The sequence below is a fragment of the Acipenser ruthenus genome, chromosome 13 (genome assembly GCF_902713425.1).
Source record: "Acipenser ruthenus chromosome 13, fAciRut3.2 maternal haplotype, whole genome shotgun sequence".
In the NCBI taxonomy this organism is placed as follows: Eukaryota; Metazoa; Chordata; class Actinopteri; order Acipenseriformes; family Acipenseridae; genus Acipenser; species Acipenser ruthenus.
In genome coordinates this window covers 7,175,794-7,195,133 of record NC_081201.1, presented here as the reverse complement: position 1 = coordinate 7,195,133, position 19,340 = coordinate 7,175,794, and the positions used below count along the sequence as shown (strand labels likewise).

The 19,340-nt window shown below is 46.5% G+C and overlaps 1 protein-coding gene across 1 annotated transcript in view; it reads right to left on the bottom strand.

The window, feature by feature from the left end:
- Window positions 1–721: 721 nt before the first annotated feature.
- Window positions 722–19,340, bottom strand: part of LOC117418214 (serine/threonine-protein kinase SMG1-like) — a 31,940-nt gene continuing 13,321 nt past the window's right edge. Inside the window, exons 23-62 of the mRNA XM_034030982.3 lie at window positions 19,041–19,195; window positions 18,796–18,941; window positions 18,320–18,521; window positions 17,762–17,874; window positions 17,508–17,649; window positions 17,077–17,236; window positions 16,630–16,750; window positions 16,233–16,481; window positions 15,426–15,695; window positions 15,052–15,196; window positions 14,543–14,681; window positions 14,009–14,230; window positions 13,560–13,740; window positions 13,259–13,420; window positions 12,737–12,957; window positions 12,267–12,421; window positions 11,881–12,103; window positions 11,471–11,717; window positions 11,030–11,259; window positions 10,572–10,820; window positions 10,281–10,419; window positions 10,085–10,194; window positions 9,748–9,966; window positions 9,402–9,595; window positions 9,066–9,238; window positions 8,448–8,727; window positions 7,928–8,200; window positions 6,800–7,034; window positions 6,383–6,609; window positions 6,049–6,205; window positions 5,652–5,841; window positions 5,078–5,556; window positions 4,821–4,958; window positions 4,334–4,666; window positions 3,884–4,111; window positions 3,586–3,797; window positions 3,243–3,346; window positions 2,703–2,879; window positions 2,479–2,585; window positions 722–2,185 (exon numbers count right to left, since the gene is read on the bottom strand). Of these exons, the coding sequence (XP_033886873.1) occupies window positions 2,108–2,185; window positions 2,479–2,585; window positions 2,703–2,879; window positions 3,243–3,346; window positions 3,586–3,797; window positions 3,884–4,111; window positions 4,334–4,666; window positions 4,821–4,958; window positions 5,078–5,556; window positions 5,652–5,841; window positions 6,049–6,205; window positions 6,383–6,609; window positions 6,800–7,034; window positions 7,928–8,200; window positions 8,448–8,727; window positions 9,066–9,238; window positions 9,402–9,595; window positions 9,748–9,966; window positions 10,085–10,194; window positions 10,281–10,419; window positions 10,572–10,820; window positions 11,030–11,259; window positions 11,471–11,717; window positions 11,881–12,103; window positions 12,267–12,421; window positions 12,737–12,957; window positions 13,259–13,420; window positions 13,560–13,740; window positions 14,009–14,230; window positions 14,543–14,681; window positions 15,052–15,196; window positions 15,426–15,695; window positions 16,233–16,481; window positions 16,630–16,750; window positions 17,077–17,236; window positions 17,508–17,649; window positions 17,762–17,874; window positions 18,320–18,521; window positions 18,796–18,941; window positions 19,041–19,195 (7,785 nt within the window). The 3' untranslated portion in view covers window positions 722–2,107. The remainder of the gene's footprint in view (window positions 2,186–2,478; window positions 2,586–2,702; window positions 2,880–3,242; window positions 3,347–3,585; window positions 3,798–3,883; window positions 4,112–4,333; window positions 4,667–4,820; window positions 4,959–5,077; window positions 5,557–5,651; window positions 5,842–6,048; window positions 6,206–6,382; window positions 6,610–6,799; window positions 7,035–7,927; window positions 8,201–8,447; window positions 8,728–9,065; window positions 9,239–9,401; window positions 9,596–9,747; window positions 9,967–10,084; window positions 10,195–10,280; window positions 10,420–10,571; window positions 10,821–11,029; window positions 11,260–11,470; window positions 11,718–11,880; window positions 12,104–12,266; window positions 12,422–12,736; window positions 12,958–13,258; window positions 13,421–13,559; window positions 13,741–14,008; window positions 14,231–14,542; window positions 14,682–15,051; window positions 15,197–15,425; window positions 15,696–16,232; window positions 16,482–16,629; window positions 16,751–17,076; window positions 17,237–17,507; window positions 17,650–17,761; window positions 17,875–18,319; window positions 18,522–18,795; window positions 18,942–19,040; window positions 19,196–19,340) is intronic.

Below are 19,340 nucleotides of genomic sequence, written 5' to 3'. Positions count from 1 at the left end.
AGTGGCCAAATAAGACAGCTTATCATTGTAAGAAATAGGTCACTTGGCAGGTCTGTTTAAACAAGACTTGTAGTAAAGACAGTGTACTTGCATGTTTCTGCTGCGATAGTCTCTTTGTGCTACTTTAGGGAATGTGAGCTGGTTGTGAGTGCCTACCTCCCCTCCCTCACAGGCAGTGTAGCCCACAGAAAATTTCTGGCTCACGACAAGTTCTTACGTCATTGCGGTTATTCCTCTTATTCCTCATAGGACAGCTATTATTTTACCATACTTAAAACCCAATCAATTTCTTACCCACTAGCAACTACTCCATATTCATTTAAATAGCTCTCAGATCCTCAAAAATAGTATTGGAAATGTGCAATTAAATTTGCCACAGTATTATTAATTATTTCTTAGCAGACGCCCTTATACAGGACGACTTACAATTGTTATAAGATATCACATTATTTTAACCCATACAATTACCCATTTATACAGTTGGGTTTTTTCTGGAGCAATCTAGGTAAAGTACCTTGCTCAAGGGTACAGCAGCAGTGTCCCCCTCCGGGGATTGAACCCACGACCCTCCGATCAAGAGTCCAGAGCCCTAACCGCTACTCCACACTGCTGCCCATCAAACTGAATTTACTAGTTATCCTTTAACAGCCTGACTTTACCTTGAAAAGCTCCAGTAAAGCTGATTAGTGTGAAAAGGGTGTAAAAGTGAAAAAAACAACTCTTAAAAGCGTTTAGATTTATTTGTGCATCAAACAAACAAAAAATAATAAAATCTTTGAGAAAAAACAATTTGCACCATCACCAAAACATCACTTTATTATTACATTTTACAAAAATAATGTAAAACTGGAGGGATCTAGATTAGTCAAACTAAAGCTAATGGGTTGTTATATAGCAGGAATGGTGCATTGCTCCACTGGCAAAGAATCCAGTATTTTCAGAACAGGATTTAAAAAAACAGGAGGGGAAGGAAATTGAAATAATAAGTGACTACAAGATACAAATCAGGAGAAAGGAAGGAGTCAAAAAAGTTGATTAATGAACAAGTCTCTAGTCCAAGTCATAGTCCGAAAAAGTCTATCAGAATAATCTCTTCCAAATTAGCCCAATCCATAAATGACTTTTTATTATTTTGCAATTTAAAAAATAAACAATGTCCAAGACTTGGCAGAGGCATGTCCACAGTGCCTGAAACATATGAACAAAAAATTAGTGGCACATTGTGGCAAATATTTTTTTTCTTTAATTATTTCCACTATTATAAATCAACCAAATAATCATTTCATTACCCAAGTTTGGGCTGTGAACAAACACATATTTTTATATTTTTTCTCTTTGAAAAGAAAAAGGTCTCAAATTTCCAGTAGTAGGCTGCAATTTTTTTTTTTTTTTTTTTTTTAAATGTAGTGAAAATAAATGAAATTGACAAATGTCATTTTTTGCTAAAGAAGTCCTCAGTGACATCTGTCTGCAGTCTGTTTGATCCACCAAGCTGCCCAATCTCCAGCATCTCAGTTGGGCTCCAGGTGGCAATCAACCAGCTCTTACCAGGCAACATGTTAAAAAAAAAAATCACTGGACCAGAAGACGTGTCAAGAGGCTCCAAAGAGGTTTGATTTTCATTTTCCCTCTATTTAAATATTTTGTTGTGTATTTATTTTGTAATATTTTTCCAGAAGCGTGCACAAGGTCCAATGGATGTCAGGTATCCATATTTCTGCTTTAAGGGTGGAAGGAAAAAAATTGGGGTTGCGAAATCCCTTTTCCTATAAAATCCCTGCAGTGAATCCTTTCTGCATGTTCTTGGAGTCCAGGAGAGATGCTTATGTTTTTATTTTTTATTATTGGAGGGGGTGCTCAGGCTGGGCGCCCATCCCCACCCCATTTGTCACCCCCCACACCCTAAGGAGAGGGGTGCAGACCCATTCTTTATGTTAGCTGGATCGCCGGGTGCAGCTGTGCTACAGGATCCGGTGTGGGCTCCAGGGAGGATCACTTGCCCCCCTCCCCCCTCCCCACGCTGCTCTGCGGCTTGTACGCCCCAGACCGAGTGGATTCTGGTGGATTTCTGCCCTTGCTGGACTAGAGAGATCTGCTGGCTTCACATTCACACCCATGCTGTCCACCCTTCATATAACTGGGCCAGGTTATCCACATTTGTAGCCTCCTTGATCACATAATCCACCTGTGCGACAGAGAACAGGGAGAAGAGTAAGGTCTAGTAGAGAAAAAAAAGCAACTCGTCTCCCATCTACACTTAACTATTGTTTTACTCCTAGACCTCGAACCAGTGATGTGATTAACACAGTGCCTGTTTGATGTTTGTCAGGATGTGTGTCAAGACTTTAAATTATGCTATTCTTAAAACATCCCACATCAATATTTCACTTCACATACATATAACCCCCACCCCCATAACCAAATATTTTTTGTTCTAAAAAAAACAAACAAACAAAAAAAAAACGCCTAGATATTTACTTGCTCTGCCACACTCATCCTCCTGTTGGGGTCCACATCTCTCCCCTCCAGTTTCGCCTTCACTCGTTTCCACACGCTCACAGCATACGAATTCCGCTCCTGCACAGCTACAGAATAGAACAGATACAGCAGGGAGGTCAGTGACAAGGCAAAAAATGCTGCTTCTTTCACAAATACAGCAAAGAAGAGACAGACAGGCATGCATTGGCAGCCGATTTGCATACCTCTCCCTGTTTTCGGGTCACGCACAGCTCTCTTGGGACTGGGGGCCAGACCTTTGCTGGTGAGTAGCAGCGTGCTAGGTGGGGTGTCTGCCGGGGTGTCCATGTTTCGCTGAAGTGGCTTGCGAGCATTCTGAGACATGCTGTCTGGCTCAGTCTTCAGAGCGCTACAGCGCACAGCTGGAGATGGAAGAGGGCAGAGGAAGCGTGTGAATAAAAAAGTACCAGAACAAGTACCACCCCTTTTCAGATTTGGTATAAACAGGGCCCCTACTTCTCAGACAAGTAGCACATGCAGTTTTATAAAAGATGTGGCGGATATCCTAGATTATATATATATATATATATATATATATATTATGACTGCAATACATGTGGGACAGTTAGAAAATTCAAGAAAAGCACTTAATTCCATTATATGCCATTTTTCACTGTAGGATTATCAACAAGACACCTATTTGGAAATGGAAAGGATATTTACTAACTGATTGGTCAGCAGCAGGTCCCTAAAAACAATGAAGTGTGCGATTGAAAATACTCTACCTGCAGCAAAGCTGGTCTGCAGCCCAGAAGACATGGGGCTGGTGCAGTCACTCGCTCGCTCAGTCACCAGAGGCGATGCAAAGCCTACCAGCCCATTATAGATCCTGTTTAATAACACAGAAAGTGTGGTCAAAACTGGGAATGGTCCTGCTTATGAAGAACAACAGATGTTTAAGTAAGCCTGAAAATACCTACAGAAAAACATCTAATGGAAGTAAGAAAGATCCAGTAGATTCCTACCACCTTAGACATGTTAAATACAGTGAAACAATATATTTACCATAGCTTTTCCTGAAAAAGTCCATAGTGCATCAGGGTCTAAGGCCCTTGTGTCTGTACCCACCTCTGGCTTTGCGATTTGAGCTCCTTCAGAGTGGGTGGGATCTCCTGCAGCAGCTCCACCTGCTCCTGGCTGCGTAGCTGCCCTGTGGACTGCACCACAGTGAACAGCACAATCTGGACGTTGTCTTGCCACGCCTTGTACTCCGACAAGAACTGCCGCACACTGCCCTCGTACGTGATCTCCTCACCTTCTGCAAGAGCATTCTCTTCATCCTGAAAGATGGAGAGCACCACTGTCAGACATCACCGAGTGTCAGCAAGGAGCAAGAGCCACATCAGTGTTTTTCGCATTTCCTTACCTTGGCCATGGCCCTCAGCAGGTGCTTGACATCACCAAGCTGCCGGTTGTGGCTGGACAGGATGCTCTTGATGGCATCGACCAGTGCCTGCAGGCTCTCTGAGACGCACTCTATGTGTTGCTCCCGCTCTGCCTGCACTGATCTCTGAGTAGACATCTCCTGGGTCAGCTGTTTCTGGGCGCACGCAAGCCAATCAGGGTCGCCAATCGGCAGGTCAAGTCCAGGACTCTGGCAAAAAAGAAAAAAACACACACATTGTCTCCTGTCCTTAGAAATATGGGGGGCAGTAACAGAAGTTTACTAACCTCCACATGCCACCTGCTCTTACATGTTCTACAATACTCCTAAACCAACATGTTTTAAATTTGGAACAAATATGTCCCTATTAAGCACCACTGCCAAATACCACTTTAATTTCATCACCTATTTATGGATCAAGTTGAGACTTACCAGCCTGTTAAGGAGGCGCAGCTCCAGCGGCGAGACAGAGCTGTTAAACTGCGAGGCAAAGGAGCAGGTGGCCTGGCATCTCTTGAGCAGCTCGAAGAGCGTCGCGTCCATGCCGAGAGCCTCAGGGGTGCGCGTTCGCAGGCTCTCGAAGTTCAGGATGGTGCTGCACAGGAACGTCACCTGGTTGGCGTGCTGTCCCTCCTTTATGACCAGCGATCGCCGCTCACCAATGGTCACTTCAAAATCCTGCAGCACGTGAGCCAGTGCTGGGTTTGCTCCGCCTGCCCACTTCAACCGTTGCTCGATACTGCCCTCTAGTGACGCCAACTTCTCCTGTGCCAGAAAACAGAAATCCCAACTGAATTACTGATACCAAATACAAACACAAAAGGTTCTTCATTTTCATAGACAAATGCATAAGCCAAACCTATAAAATACCAACACAGTCTTAATGTGGGCTAGCTATCAGGTACAGCTAGCTCCTTACCTGTACACTAGCAATGGAAGCTTCGACCTGACTGAGCGCATGCAGTTTCTTCTTCATGTTGCCAAGGATGGCAGAACGTGGTGACGGGCTGACTGTCATTGGCTGGTTCCGAGTTCCCAGGACGTCTTCATGCTGCCACTGCGAGTTACAGAGCAGCAGTTAATGAGGTACAGTTAATTGAGAAAAATCCACATGTTGCTGAATAGTGTGTAGTCCTGTGCTTTGCAGCTGTTGCATTCTATGAATGCATCACTCACCTGGAACATGGCTATGTGGAGCTGTGCTCTCTGCAGGATGACCTTGCAGGCCTCGATGTTGGTCTCCAGGCGGCGTACCAGGTCCAGTTTCTTCCAGGCCGCGTCGTAGGAGCTGGCCAGGACAGTGGCTCTGTTGAGGAGGAGCTGCGACAGCCGGCCGGCCTGCACTCCCTGCTCCACTGCCTTCTTACACAGGTCATCCAGAGACACCTTGCCCTCTGCCCCAAAGTCCTTGGCCTCCACCTGGGCAATGAGGTCCATACCCAGGGCACTCAGTGCACTGCACAGTGCGAGTCCCAGTGCCTGCGTGGGCAGCCCCATCAGCAGCTGTCTGACAAAGTCTGCTGTGAATGCCTTGATGGGTCGTGCCATCTGGTCCTCGCTGATAACGGCAGCGTTGCGATACAGGGGCTTCACCTGGATCAACGACACCGGGCCATTCGGGGCGCCAGGCTCATCTGTGGAGGATGGGATTGTGCCTGAGAGAAAGGAATGAAACATTGAATCTCCTGTTCCCCACTCATGATACAGTAACTTCATACCAAGCCAATCTCCAGAACAGTCTACCACTTACCAGACACTGTCTGTGCAAAGGATCTGCAGAGCCTGAAGAACTCACGGATGGTCTGCAGCCGCTTGAGGAAGAAGATCCCCTCCAGGACCTGCCGGTGCCGAGCACTGTCGAAGAAGTTCACCTGTGCTGCACGCGCCTCCCGTATCACATCGATCTTCCGCCAGGCAGGGGGAACTTCCATCTTGTTGAGCTGGGGGAGAAAAACAGGGCTATGGGACACAGCATTGCAACACTAGAACAAGGCTTTTATTTCAGAGACACTCAATATTACAAACGCAGTATACAAATATATTACGTTTTTAAATCTACACATGCATCACCAGCATTATGAAAAGTTTCTATTCACAGACCTTTACTAGTCTGCAAAGTACCAAATCAAGTCTGAAACACAAATGACCTTTTCAGTCAGGAGTCCAAAGGCCGTCTCCAGCTGAGCAAACATCCCATCAAAGGCCACCAGCAACATCTGGCCTGCACTCATCTTGGGTGTGTCCTGCACCAAGCCCTGCAGGTTGCGAGGCTGGATCAGCTCGGAGTACTGGGCTCGCAGCATCCTGAAACACAGGGTGACAGACAACTCAAGAATTGAGAATAAATGCAACATACATTAAAATTGCTAGAGTCAGGGTATGCATAGTGCCCTATAATGGGCTCATGAGGACAGCCATTATGAAGTCATTCAAACTCCTTCCACAGGATTCCACCCTTCATTCATATTGTCCACTGTTTACCTGGTGACATCGAGGTAGTGGGCGTCTGCCTCCTCTTCCAATCCCATGGCGGCATTGCGGAGGTGTGTCTGCAGCGCCTCACCCAGCCCCTGAAGGGAGACCCCGTCTGCATTCTGCTCAATCAGTGTGTCCAGCTCAGCCAGCATGCTCTCCAGGGTGCTTTCTCCCTTCATCATGCAACGCAGAGCCTCTGGGAAGATGATCTGTCGGAAATTGGTGTTCAGCTCCTGTGGACCAAAAAAAATCTTTCTAATCTGAAGCTTGGCACCTTCAGCTTGCACCACTAGTGTAAAAATAGTATCCGGGCAAACATGATTGCATTCTGTACTGCATCACCACATCCATATTTAGGTAGTTCAGTCACTACCTAAGTACATATTCCATCTACAAACATGTATTGTTGAGGAAGGCAATTACCTGCAGACAGGTGTAGACTCCGTTGGCCAGGTAGACAGCCCGGGCGGTCTCAGAGGGGCTGGGAATGTCCAGGTCATGTGGCAGGAGTTGGCATTGTTGCAGCAGCTGTACCAGGCAGGCCACGTTCCCACTCATGCTGCAGAGCTCCTCGAGGAACCAGGCTCCGTCCCGGGAAGTCAGCTCCATCAGCTGCTCTCCCGCACTCGCTGCTGCTCCTTCCATCACCAGGTTACGCCTTCAAGAGACCGGACGACACCTTTAGAGTCTCCCAAGGCAACAAGCTCCGTTCAACTTGTTACTCTTAAGCTCCTTTCACACACAAATGCCGCTACGAAGCCATTTCAGACGCTTCAAAAATTATTTAAAATACCCATTTCACACAGCATGAAATTGCACAATCTATGCTGGTATAATACCATCATAACCCTTTCACACAGCCAAAAGGATCATGCGAGTACAACTTTCAAACCTGTTGGTCAACAGATCGTTTTCATGGCAACAGCGATTCGCCCATAAATTACAGCATCACTCATCATCCCTTCCATTTGTGAAAGTTTACAATTCCTTAACTTATTCCTGACTCCAATTACTACTGCGGTCTTGATCAGCCATTGTATTTGAAAAAATTTAAAGCGTGTAACACCAATGACAAAAATGCCCAACATATCCGGTATACAGTCACGTGGGATGTTGACTTTCAATCCACGGCCACTATAGAGCTTCAGTGTCGGCACAGCATTTCACACAGGAGTGAAGACGGTTCAGTGCCGTCTGTGAACCACCTCGCAAGGTGGTTTAGAGACGGCATAAAATGATGGCTCTGTGACAGTATAGGCAATTCACACAGACCAAAATGCCACATCAGTGCAGATTCCAAGTCGTTATAACTCGTCTGTGTGAAAGGGGTATTACATGCTTATACACCTTCAACAATTGTCTTCAGCATCTATTTTAATCTATCAAATTTTAAATGATTTTCATTAGAAAACAGAAATTTCTCCAGGTTTCCTTGTACAGTGTATTCCAGAGTATGTGAACGCTAATTACATAGTTTTCTACTGCGTTAGACATGTTCGAGAACTTTGTGGCTCTCATTAATAAAGCAGTGAGACATAGGGGATGGCTGACCTGGTGAGTGTGCAGAGTGCTGAGACGAGTATTCCAGCCAGGCTGAGTGAGCCCAGCTCTCCATTCTCGCACAGGAACACAGTGATACAGCGCTCAATCTCCTGCAGCTGCTCCTCGCACACCGGTACACTGGCACCTTCCACCTTCAAGCGCTCTGCTTGCCGCAGCAGCCGCGAGTTTGTGTCAGCCGCATGGTGCTGCAGTGTCATTTCAGTGCTAGATAGGAACTGGCAAGTGGAAGGAGGCGGTTGGGCTGCATACTGAATCTCATATCTGCAAGAACACACACAAACATTTAATTTTTGTATTTATGTGAGCGACTTAATTCAGGATTTGCATCTCAATTTTACAAAAGAATTACAGCAGTTCCTAAATCAGACTAACTTACAATGAAAAGTAAATGACAAAATCAGTGATGATTAATAGAAATAAATATTCACTAATAAAACAGTTAATTACAGTTGATCCCTACATAATAACTTAAATTATATCACCTGTCAAATTCCTTGCTTGCACTTACTTGCAGTAGATGGCCTGGCAATGGTCTACAGTCATGTCACAGATCAGCTCCTCCATCCACTGCTTCCAGGCGTGAGCGCGATGGCGGAGGAAGACAGCGCGGGGGTACAGCAGGGCCACAGTGGCGTAGCTGTGCAGGTGCTCAAGGCAGCCACGCAGCAGGGAGCGTCTCTGCTGGAACAGAGCCCCCACCTCCCCTTCCAGCTGCTCGCACTGGCTGATCAGGTGTGCCTGGCCAGCATTCTGAAGGAAGGCTGTGGCAGGAACATAGCTGGGTGGGCCTGAAAAATAGAAACAAAACACATAATATATTGGATTTATGGAGTCAAAAACTCTATTCCAAGCTGTCAATCTGCCATGGTTTACCAGACGAACACTGGTTATTAATCTAAAAGGTAAGTTAAAAGTATGTTTGGCCAGTTCTAATTGAGGATTACCTTGCCCAAGGTAACAATTGGCAGTCCATATAGGGGGGTGCGAAACCAGACTATTTTGTATTACAGTGCATTTCAGTAAGTGAATCAGGTTTAATGCCTTCTCCCAAAACAAGTTAACAATATTACTTAATTGACAAGAGATGGTTCAGATCAGCCCAGTTAACACAGGATGGAGCCCTTACCCAGGTCAATGGGGTTGCTAATCTCCTGAAGAAGGCTGGCGAGCTGGGTTGCCTCCAGACTAGCAAAGGCAGTCTGGTACTGCGAGATCCACTGATCGAAATCTGAAAGCTTCACCTGGATCGCCTCCTGGACCGCAAGCTCCCGCGACTGTAGTTGAGTATGCTCAGAGTACCTGGGCAGGGAAACCAGACATTAGCAACACAACACATCTCCACTGGATTACACTACTAACATGCCTCGGCACACTGTGCAACATTCAGTTACTCAACAGAAATGGGAATCAGTGTTCATTTTGTTTCTACACGGTGTGAAGATTCAAAACAAAACCACTGTACCTATGCGCCAGTGTGTGAATGAGGTGGTCCGTCCTATTTTCTGCTCCCTCCAGAAACTCAATCTCCTCCAGAAGCTTGCCCTGCAGTTTCTCCACTTCCGTGAGCTGCTCTTGGAGATTCAGGTACTCCTCCACTCCACTTTCTAACTGCGGCAGCACCGACAGCATTTCTTCACGGTTCTTAAACCAGTTCACCTGAAGAGGGGGAGGCACACCATCATTAAAAACACCCCCTGGTGCCTAAGCTTTGCAACTATTAACGAACTGAAGCAAACTCCCTTATAAAATCAAACAGATATTCGTACATAAGCCGACTGAGTTGCTAGGATTACAGTAATGTGTCTCACCTTGATTTCAGCCACACGAGAGGAGAAGAGACTGCGTGTGATGTCCCTCTCCATCTCCCTTTTGCTCTGTTTGCTCTCAGCCTGCTGGCCTCCCCCTCCGTACACTGCCCCAGCGAAGCCCACCTCTCCCCCAGCAGTCCAGTCCACCAGGGGGTCATACACAAAGGCCTCCAGCAGCGTCAGCAGGGTCTCACGCCCACGCCGCATCATTTGAATCACCTGGGGGGACGGGAGATGGGATTGTTCACAAAATGTGTGCAATTGTGGCACTGTACAGAAAGAAAAATGCTTAACTGCTCATGTTTGTGGGAAGGCATGTGGAGTGCAGAAGACCCACCTGTTCACAGGACAGTCTGAAGATGCCCTCGACCCCAGTGACCCCCAGCGCTGTCTCAATGTTGTGTGTCATGCGAAAGGGAACCTTCTCTGGCACCCGCAGGCTCTTTCCTGGAAAACGACGGAGACAGATTAGCTTCACCCTGCTTAAACCATCAGACATGTATGCATTGCTGACAGCTAATGGGCACCCTCACCTTTCTCAAAGCAGACGTTGTAGTCAATATGAACCACCTCCCCGGTAGTCATGTCAATCAGCACATTGTCCAGGTGTCGATCACCCAGCCCAATGATGTAACCCACCATAGACATCACTGCAGTGGACCTGGCGTAGGACTGCAGTGGGAACAAAGAAATCATTAATAGCAACCAGAGCCAAACTTCTTGTTTGTGTTTTAAATGTACTGTGAAATAACGGATGCATCACTACCTTCCCTGTTCACACCCCCACCCCCTCTCCCAGACCTGTGTCTCATCGCATGTCTGACCTGAGTGACTCTCCACCACTCGCTGGGGGTGGTGCAGGAACACCACAGCTCCTTGGCCAGCAGGTTGGGTGGCGTGGCCTCCATCAGCTCCTTCAAGACCTCCCTCATGACGCTCAGCGGCCAGTCTCGACGCGACACATCCAAACTGAGTCCCACAGCTTTCAGGGCGGGGCTGATCTTGCTGTAGTAGAGCTCGCTTGGGCGAGGAACCATGGGCGGATTCTGGGGCTGCTGGAATGAATCCTGGGCCTGGAACGCACAACAAGAATCATTATCATGCATACAAAAAAAATTAAATATGACAAACGCAATTCTTTCACCATGCTATAGTACTTTTAAAATGTATGTGATTTTTTTGTGATCTTGTGTGTCTGCTGCCTTGGCCATGTCTCCACAGTACTTCCTTGATAAAAACAGGTTAATAAATAAAAAACAACAGTATGGGAAAGCAGTCATACCTTTTGTGCCTGCAGTACAGCCTCACGCTGTTGCCAACGCTTGTAGAGCCCGAAAAGGGGTGTGGCCCCATCCACCCACTGAATGAGTCCGGAGCGTGTCCCCAAGGGCGTGACAGAGTAGTGGCGAGCCTGGAAATGAGGGCTCTCCTGCTGGTTCACCTTAGTGAACATGGTGTTCACAATTGACAGGAACTGCATAATGCGCTCATCAAGGTGCAAGTCTTCCAGCCCTGAGAGAGAGAGAGGAGAGGAGAGGAGAAGAGAGGAGAGGAGAGAGAGCAACAAATGTGAGCAAGAGTAAGAGGAAAATGTTACTCTTCCTTGAAACACTGAAGTTATAATGTTTTTAATGAAATATGTTTGCTATGAAAAGGTATGGGATATTTTTTACTTTCTTCCCACCAGGAAGGGAATAGGGCCATAGTTATCAAGATTGATTACCTTTAAACAGGTAGGGGTAGTTTCTGCCATCAGAGCCGAGGAAATAGAGTTTCTTGGGCTTGGTTTTGGTCGGCAGGATGGTTATGGTATTGCCCACACACTGGATGGTGACAGCATCAGTAGCAGAGACCTCTCCAGGAAGAGCGATCTCCGTGCTCTCCATGGTGGCCAGGCGTGGGCTGATTTCATCCAGTCGCAGCAGGTAACTGGCACGCTTCTGCGCTCTCTGCTGCAAGCTCAGCATGATCTGTTACAAAGTCACACACATTTAAGAAACAGGATTACACAAGACACGGCACACAGAATTAAGATCCAGTCTATCCAGTGCTATCATTTATACAGTACAAGACCAGACCATTCCCCTATGCTCTATATTCCGTTCTAAGGCACTGCCCTCCTGGAGTACAGACCTGTTTGAATGGGACCCAGCTGCTGGCTGGGTTGGCTGGGTTTGAGGGGTTCCTCAGCCTCTCCAGGGAGTTGTTAATGGCATCTCCAAAGGTCTCCTGGAACCAGGTCTCGTGTGGTGTCTCTGCGGGAGCTGCCGTGATGCTGCGGACGTGTTCCAGTGCAAAGACCACCGGCTTCATCAGTGCAGAGTGCTTCTCTCGCATGATTGCAATCTTCTCCTCCCTAAAAAGCATGAGCAATTAAAAAATGACCACTGAGCACAAACCCTTCATTTGTTAGTAAGGAGAAACAGATATTGGTGAAAACCAACACATTTATAATACACCATGACTTAAGACATTTAAAAATACAGATTAAAAGCTCTCTGGGGAGTGGCGGCACCTACTTGCGCAGAGTGTTGTTGTTTTGCACTCTCTTGACCTCGTCCTCCAGCTGCTGAATTCTGCGCAGGACGTGCATGTGCTGCTGCTGCAGGACCCCCAACCAGAGCTCATCCCAGAGCAGGGTGATGCGCCGCAGCTCTCCTACCAACATCTGAACCTGCAAGGAAACAGCATTGTCACACAGGTACAAATATACAGATACTATGCCCCAACACTACTGGGGTCTATTTATATTTCATCAGGTTTTGATCTTTTAATTCTAAAAGGTGCAGTACATTTTATTTTTAGTAGGGAAACACACTTGAAACCGTTTTTTTTTTTCACCGAACCAAACAATTTTCACTGTTTATACCTAACAAGCTGCTGGTGTAGTGTGCTTCACCTAATCTGTAACCATCTTGCAAAATGGTTTATGATAGAACCTAGCTTCTGTGGAGACTCTGCAAAGAGGGAGATCAGTACACTGCTGTACCTGGAGCACCATTGTGGGGTTGGCAGAGGACAGCTTGTCCACAATCTTGCTGTAGCAGTCCTGCATCATGGCCTGGTCTTCGCTGGAACAAGGCACCAGCTCCTCTCCTTTGTTGCTCTCTTGGGAGGCAGGGGCACTTCCCCCCTCACTCTCTTCACCACACAGCCCTTCACCCTGGATGCTACTCAGCAGGGTGGGCAGTGCAGAGGGCAGCTTGCTTCCTGCAAGACAGCAGCACACAGGAATAAATATCCACAGATCCTCTTGCATTACTCTCCTCTACTTCATTGGATCTCTTCTAAAAATCTACTGGGACCAGCACACTTGTATGTGCTTTAATACATTTGTCATACTTAAACAGTCATTTCACAAATATTATTCTTCACTTCCTTTAAAAAAAATATGTTTTGCAGAAGGAGGAATTTACGTGCTACAGTGATTAATAGCTTTACAAAATGAATTTCCTCCTACAATAAAACCACCCCTCCCATCAGCTGCTGTACTTGATGTTGCTATCCATACCTGCAGCCTGCGCCTCTCCTCCCAAAGAGATAGAACCCACGATTGCTGGGTATAAGATGAGATGGGGAGAGTCCTGGGCCACGCGACACAGCAGGCTGCAGATACTCTGCCGGATATAAACCTCTGGGTGGTTCAGCCTGGAGAAAAGCTGAGGGATTATACCTGCAAAGAAATGATACACACAAAAAAAAACACACAAGATAAATTGATTGTGGCTCTAAACAGAACATAACTCTCTTCACTTCACAGAAGAGAAATTCTTCAGAGATCCGTCAGGTTATTTGCACCACCCCAGCGTTACCTCTCCAGGGCGCGGTGGGGGTTGATGCCAGTCCCAGCTCCAGCCCCTCCCTCAGCTCCCCAGCATGCTTCACCAGCAATCGCAGCAGCCGCAGGGTGGCCATGACAATCACATCATCATTGCTCTGCTTGCTGTTCTCGTGATTCAGGAGCAGCTTAGGGTCTTCCTCATTGACGGGGACCTACAGAACAGCAAGGGTTAAAACACAAAGCTCCCTAACAGCAACCCCACACTTATATGAAGAAGAAAAAAAAAAGTCCCTTTATTAAAAACAACTAGGAAACACCTCTCAGTCCCTCCGCTTCAAATGCTGAAAGACCACTGTCCTTAGCCCTAACCCCAAGGCCACACTTCTTCCAAGTCCCCCATCTCTAACCATTAGACCACACTGCCCCTCAGTTCAATAGTCATGCCGCATCCCAGTCGTTAGTATTTCTGAATGTGCTCACCTGGCCAGCATTAAGTTTGAGGAATGTGAAGTAGGCACGGCAAGAGACCCGGTACAGACCGAAGATGCGGTCGACCACTCTGCGCCAGACTCTGATGAGCCCCTCGGTGACGCTCTCCTCCACCTCAGACAGCCACGGGCAGGAGCTCAGGAGCTGCCTCCAGATCACATCCACCATGTCGTCCTCCTCATCCTCCTCGTTCTGCAGAGCCAGGTCTTCATCCTAAATGAGGGGAGGGGACATTTCCATATTAATTCCGCTCTATATCATACTTAACATTTTTCATTTGAATATGAACCCAAGGTAATGTGTGTGCACAACCCCTTCACTTGACAAGAGCATTACTTCCCAATTCTAATTTTACTGTTACGAGCTACACAATGAGTGTGTGGATGGGGGGACGGGGACGGACAAATTCTGCAAAAGCTTTCGATACAAGGATACAGTAGTCTTAAACATTGTTCTAGACCCAAATAGCTATGGTTTTTCTTACAAAACACCTATTAGGATACAGTCCTGCAGTAGAAGACTTGCCTGTATGCCTGCAGGCCGACACATGGCCTGACCCAGAATGCTGTAGATGGTCTCTTTGTCGTCCTCAGAGGTGCTGCTTGGCAGCAGCTCCTCCACTTCCTCCTTCTCACCAGGCAGTAGGGGGACCCCCTCTCCTTGGCTGGCAGCGGGGGGTGGAAGAGAAGAGGGGGACAGGGAAAGAACATTAAACACACAAATTTTATCCTAGCTCAAATTAGATCACAACTTTAGAGGTCATTATCCATCTAGGTGACCAATGAAAAAAAATGAGCAAATATTAGACTGACAAAATGGCTCTGCAGCTCCTCACAGTTCAACTATATTCCTTCACCGGATATACATATTAATTATAAAGTGTTTACAATGATAATTATAAAAACAAGTGATTTTCAGGTTACATTTTAATTGTAAAAATATTCACGATTAAACTTTACTCCTCATACAAAATGACTCTCTCTACACCTATCCTTCCTGCACTGCGCAATAACAGAATAGCAAGAGATGCCTACCTGGCGTTGTCTACAACCTTCCGGCCCCACCTGTAAGCCCAGCTGGCCAGAGTTGCCCAAGACTTGGCAACTTCAGGTGCCTGTGCTGCTGACAGCTGGTAAAGTTGCCCCAGGACAAAATCTGGCTCGCCCACTCCCACACTCACTGCCAGGGAAACAAAGTAACAAAAACTTTTGAATTAGGCATGGAAGAGATGTTCCAATAAAGCATTTTTGTCAATACTACACATATAGCCATAACTTTTTGGATTTTGGTTAAAATTGGTAATGGGATAATGAGTGTTAACACTAAAGTGATAACTCAAATTAAATTGTCAAAATTTGGTTATAATAGATATAATGGCTACCACATGCAATAACAGTCTATTGCCTACCTGTGGCCTCAGCTGTGATGCATGGAAGAGTCTGGTCCACAGGTTCTAGCTCCAGCAGGGCGGCAATGTTTCTGCTGAGGGGTGACAGCCCAGTGGAGGAGGGAGGTTTCTTCACCACCTGCTTCAGCTGTCCAGTCAGGTCTTTCCACTCTGCCAGCAGCCATTTACACAGCGTGAGGATCGAGCGGGATGCTGCATGCTCACACCTCCCTGACTGGCAGTATGAGAGTGCACAGGAACTCAGCATCTCCATGGCAGAGCCTGACTGACCTGCACACAGGAAGGAGGAGGAACAGGAGGGTTAAAACAGACTCAACAACTAGATTCCTTGGTAAATTTGATTCTGCTAACTAGCTACCAAAATGTAATGTTTGATCCTTTCAGGGGTAGAGAAAGCAGACAGCACTCATTAAGTGATTTGGGGGACCTTTGCTGTTTAGTGTTCATCTATAGTACCAGCTAATGTTGTTCATTGGGGAAAACACTGATCTTCTCTACCAGCACACCGTTTATAAAACAGGGAACATTTCCATCTACCAGTATTATTATTATTATTTGTTCATTTAGCAGACGCCTTTATCCAAGGCGACTTACAGATACTAGGGTGTGTGAACTATGCATCAGCTGCAGAGTCACTTACAATTACGTCTCACCCGAAAGACGGAGCACAAGGAGGTTAAGTGACTTGCACGGGGTCACACAATGAGTCAGTGGCCGAGGTGGGATTTGAACCGGGGACCTCCTGGTTATAAGCCTGTTTCTTTAACCACTGGACCACACAGCCTCCTCTTGTAAGTCCACACTAACCTGCTGTATACAGCAGCTTTGCCTTTTCAATGTCCAGCTCAGGGCCCCACTTCTCTCCTACAGAGCCTTGCAGTGACAGGGTTTTGAAGAGATGCACCAGGTCCTGTCCAGTGACAGCACCCCCAACTGGCACCTCACTACACTGTGCCAGAAGCCTGGTTGCCAGGGCAATGTTGCCTTGTTTCCGGGCAAACTTCACAGCAGTCAAGCACAGCTCCATGAGATGGGGGCCAATGGGAGCCGAAGACCCTGAAAAAATTAAAGTAAAAATAAATAATTATTAACATTGAGAAACCAAACCCTTATTCATAAATCCAAGCTAGTAAATGGCTACAATCCTACAGCATGGGTACTTTACTGTAATTATAAACCAAGCAAGTTTTCAGATCAAGGTTACCTTTGAGCTTTGCAGAGAGCTGCCTCTGGAATACGGTGTATCGGAGTGCATGTAGCCAGGGCTGGACGTCCTGCTGCTTACATGAGCACAGGGCCTGGCTGTAGAGAGGGATCAGACAGTGCTGCAAAAAAGAGGGAAACATGCATTTTGTGGCAGATGAGTTACAAAGCTATGACAAGAAATGAGTGGGCAATTTGTACAAAAGAGCAGAGCGCTTAAGAATGAGGATCAAGTGGACAGCTACATCATACCAGAGGCAGGATCTGAACAGTGAGCTTAAACAAGAGTGGGGAATTTACTGAATAGCAGACTCATACCCAACACATTACAGGGAAATAATACACAGCTGCAATATATCAAAGGGAGAGATACTGGAAGGCTGTGTGTGGAATACAGTGAGTGACGACAGGATCCTGTCCTGTAGAGGGTGTCTGTCACATGCCTTACCTCTGAAGCGAGGCGGCTTGTGAGTGTGTTCTCCAGGGTGGTGGCACACTGGAGCTGCAGGGTACTGAGGGTGGGCAGGGATCCTGACAGAGTCAAAGTGGACAGCCTCAGAGGGCCGAGGGAGATGCGTGCTGTCTGCTTCAGGTACTTCACCAGGTTTCTGAAATTAAAATTCCCATCAAATTCTATATTTCACTAACATTCAACAGTTCCAAACGAAGGCAGCATTAACGTAATGGTTTGTCTACTTCAGGGGTGGCCAAAGCTGTCCCAGTCCTGGTCTTTTAACCCATTTAATACAGGCTAGAAACAAGCCTCCATCCAGACCCTAAAGTAGTTCATGATTTCATTGTACCTGTTAAACCTAGAGTGGAATGGCCCTCCACTACCATTTCTTTAGCATTTAAACTACGGAATGGTCTGTGACTCACTCTGAAATGGGTTTCTGGTCTTGCTCATTGTGATTGACAATGGAGACCACTCCCACAGCACTTCTCAGCAGCTGCACCTCGATGGCTTTCTGCAGCTCGGTGGGGTCTGGACTGAGTACACCTGGCAGCAGCTTCTTAAGGTCTGAGAACGAACAAAACAAACCCAAATGAGTAACCCTTAAAACAGTATAGCTTATACAGGAGTGGGTCTTGGTTATCCCAATTTTAGTCTCCACCCCCCACCCCATGCTTACCTAGCTTATCCCTAGAAGAACTACTCCTCAGCAGGCCAATATCCTCTCCTGGCAGGAGCTCTAGCTGTTCATGACACGCAGCAAAATCTCCAGCTTCAAAACTGCTCAGAGCTCTGAAACACATTGAGAAAGTGGTTTGTAGGAGAGAGAGAGAGAGAGAGAGAGAGAGAGAGAGAGAGAGAGAGAGAGAGAGAGAGAGAGAGAGAGAGAGAGAGAGAGAGAGAGAGAGAGAGAGAGAGAGAGAGAGAGAGAGAGAGAGAGAGAGAGAGAGAGAGAGAGAGAGAGAGAGAGAGAGAGAGAGAGAGAGAGCAGGTGTTTTATATAAATAAATTATAAATTCAATTTATTTAAATTAATCTCAAAACACAAATCTTTACATTTACACAGCCAAGCCATAACATTAGTGGACATAAATGTGTACTATTGTTAGAGGTATAATACTGTGTGCTTGCCACCCAATATTCAGACCTGTTCTTTGTCAAACCATTACTGAAATACAATCAATGCCTCCCCCCCCCCCATTGTCCAATCCACAGAGATACAGATGGCAACTCTCACCTGACATAGTTAAAGTCGGTTTTCAGTTGGATGGCAGAACCGCTGGCGCTTTTCTTCATGGTCAGGACGCTGCTCTGCCACTCCTGCACCGATGACCAGTCAGAGAGGGCCACATAGCACTCGCACGCCTTGTTGGCCAAGAAGTTCACCACTTCTGAGGAGCAGTCGCTGGGTTTCAGCAGAACTGTTTTCCGGCAGTCTCCTGGGTTACACAAAAAGAATGCATTAATTTGACACATAGAAGCACAAAGTGGAAAAAAAAAAAAAAAAAAAAAAAAAGACGACAGATGACACAATGAGAAGGGGAAAAATATTAAAATAAATGCAATACGCCAATACGTAGATCATTTCCCATATCATAAAAGATACAAGCCAGTGGAAGACAATTAATTCATATTCATGCTCCAGAAATCACTAACACTTCACAGAAGCGTGGCAGAGTGATTTCATATTTGGAAATTATATTGAACACTCACCGTTGCCGGTATGCTTGGGGCTAGCAGTATTACCACTGTTGGCATTAGCCACTTTAAGCAGGGTCCTGTCAAAGCCTTTGATTGAGCAGTCAACCCCTGTGATGGCACACAGCTGTTCCTGGTACTCCACCGCAGCCTTCTCAAACCTGAACACAACACAACATAATGCAGTGCGTTTAGTCTTTTGTATTGCCTTGCTGTGCCTTACTGTTCAATATTGGTTCTGCTACAGAACACACACTTACCTTCCCTCAGCCTGAAGAGCCACAGAGCTGATCCAGCCCAGGCTCTTCCCCGCAGTGGCAGAGCTCCAGGTTGCCAGCCCCTGGATGGCCTCAGGGCAGTGCAGCTCACACAGAGCCTCAACCAGCATCATGATGGGAACCTCCATCTCAGGGCCCTGAAGGGAAAGAACACAGAGGATTCTGTCAGCAATCCCATAACAAACACATCAGATACTGATGGCTTGGTTTCAATTTAAAACATGTTATTGACTTTATTGGGAAACATGTCCTACATCTTCAATTCTTAAAGCAAGTAAACTA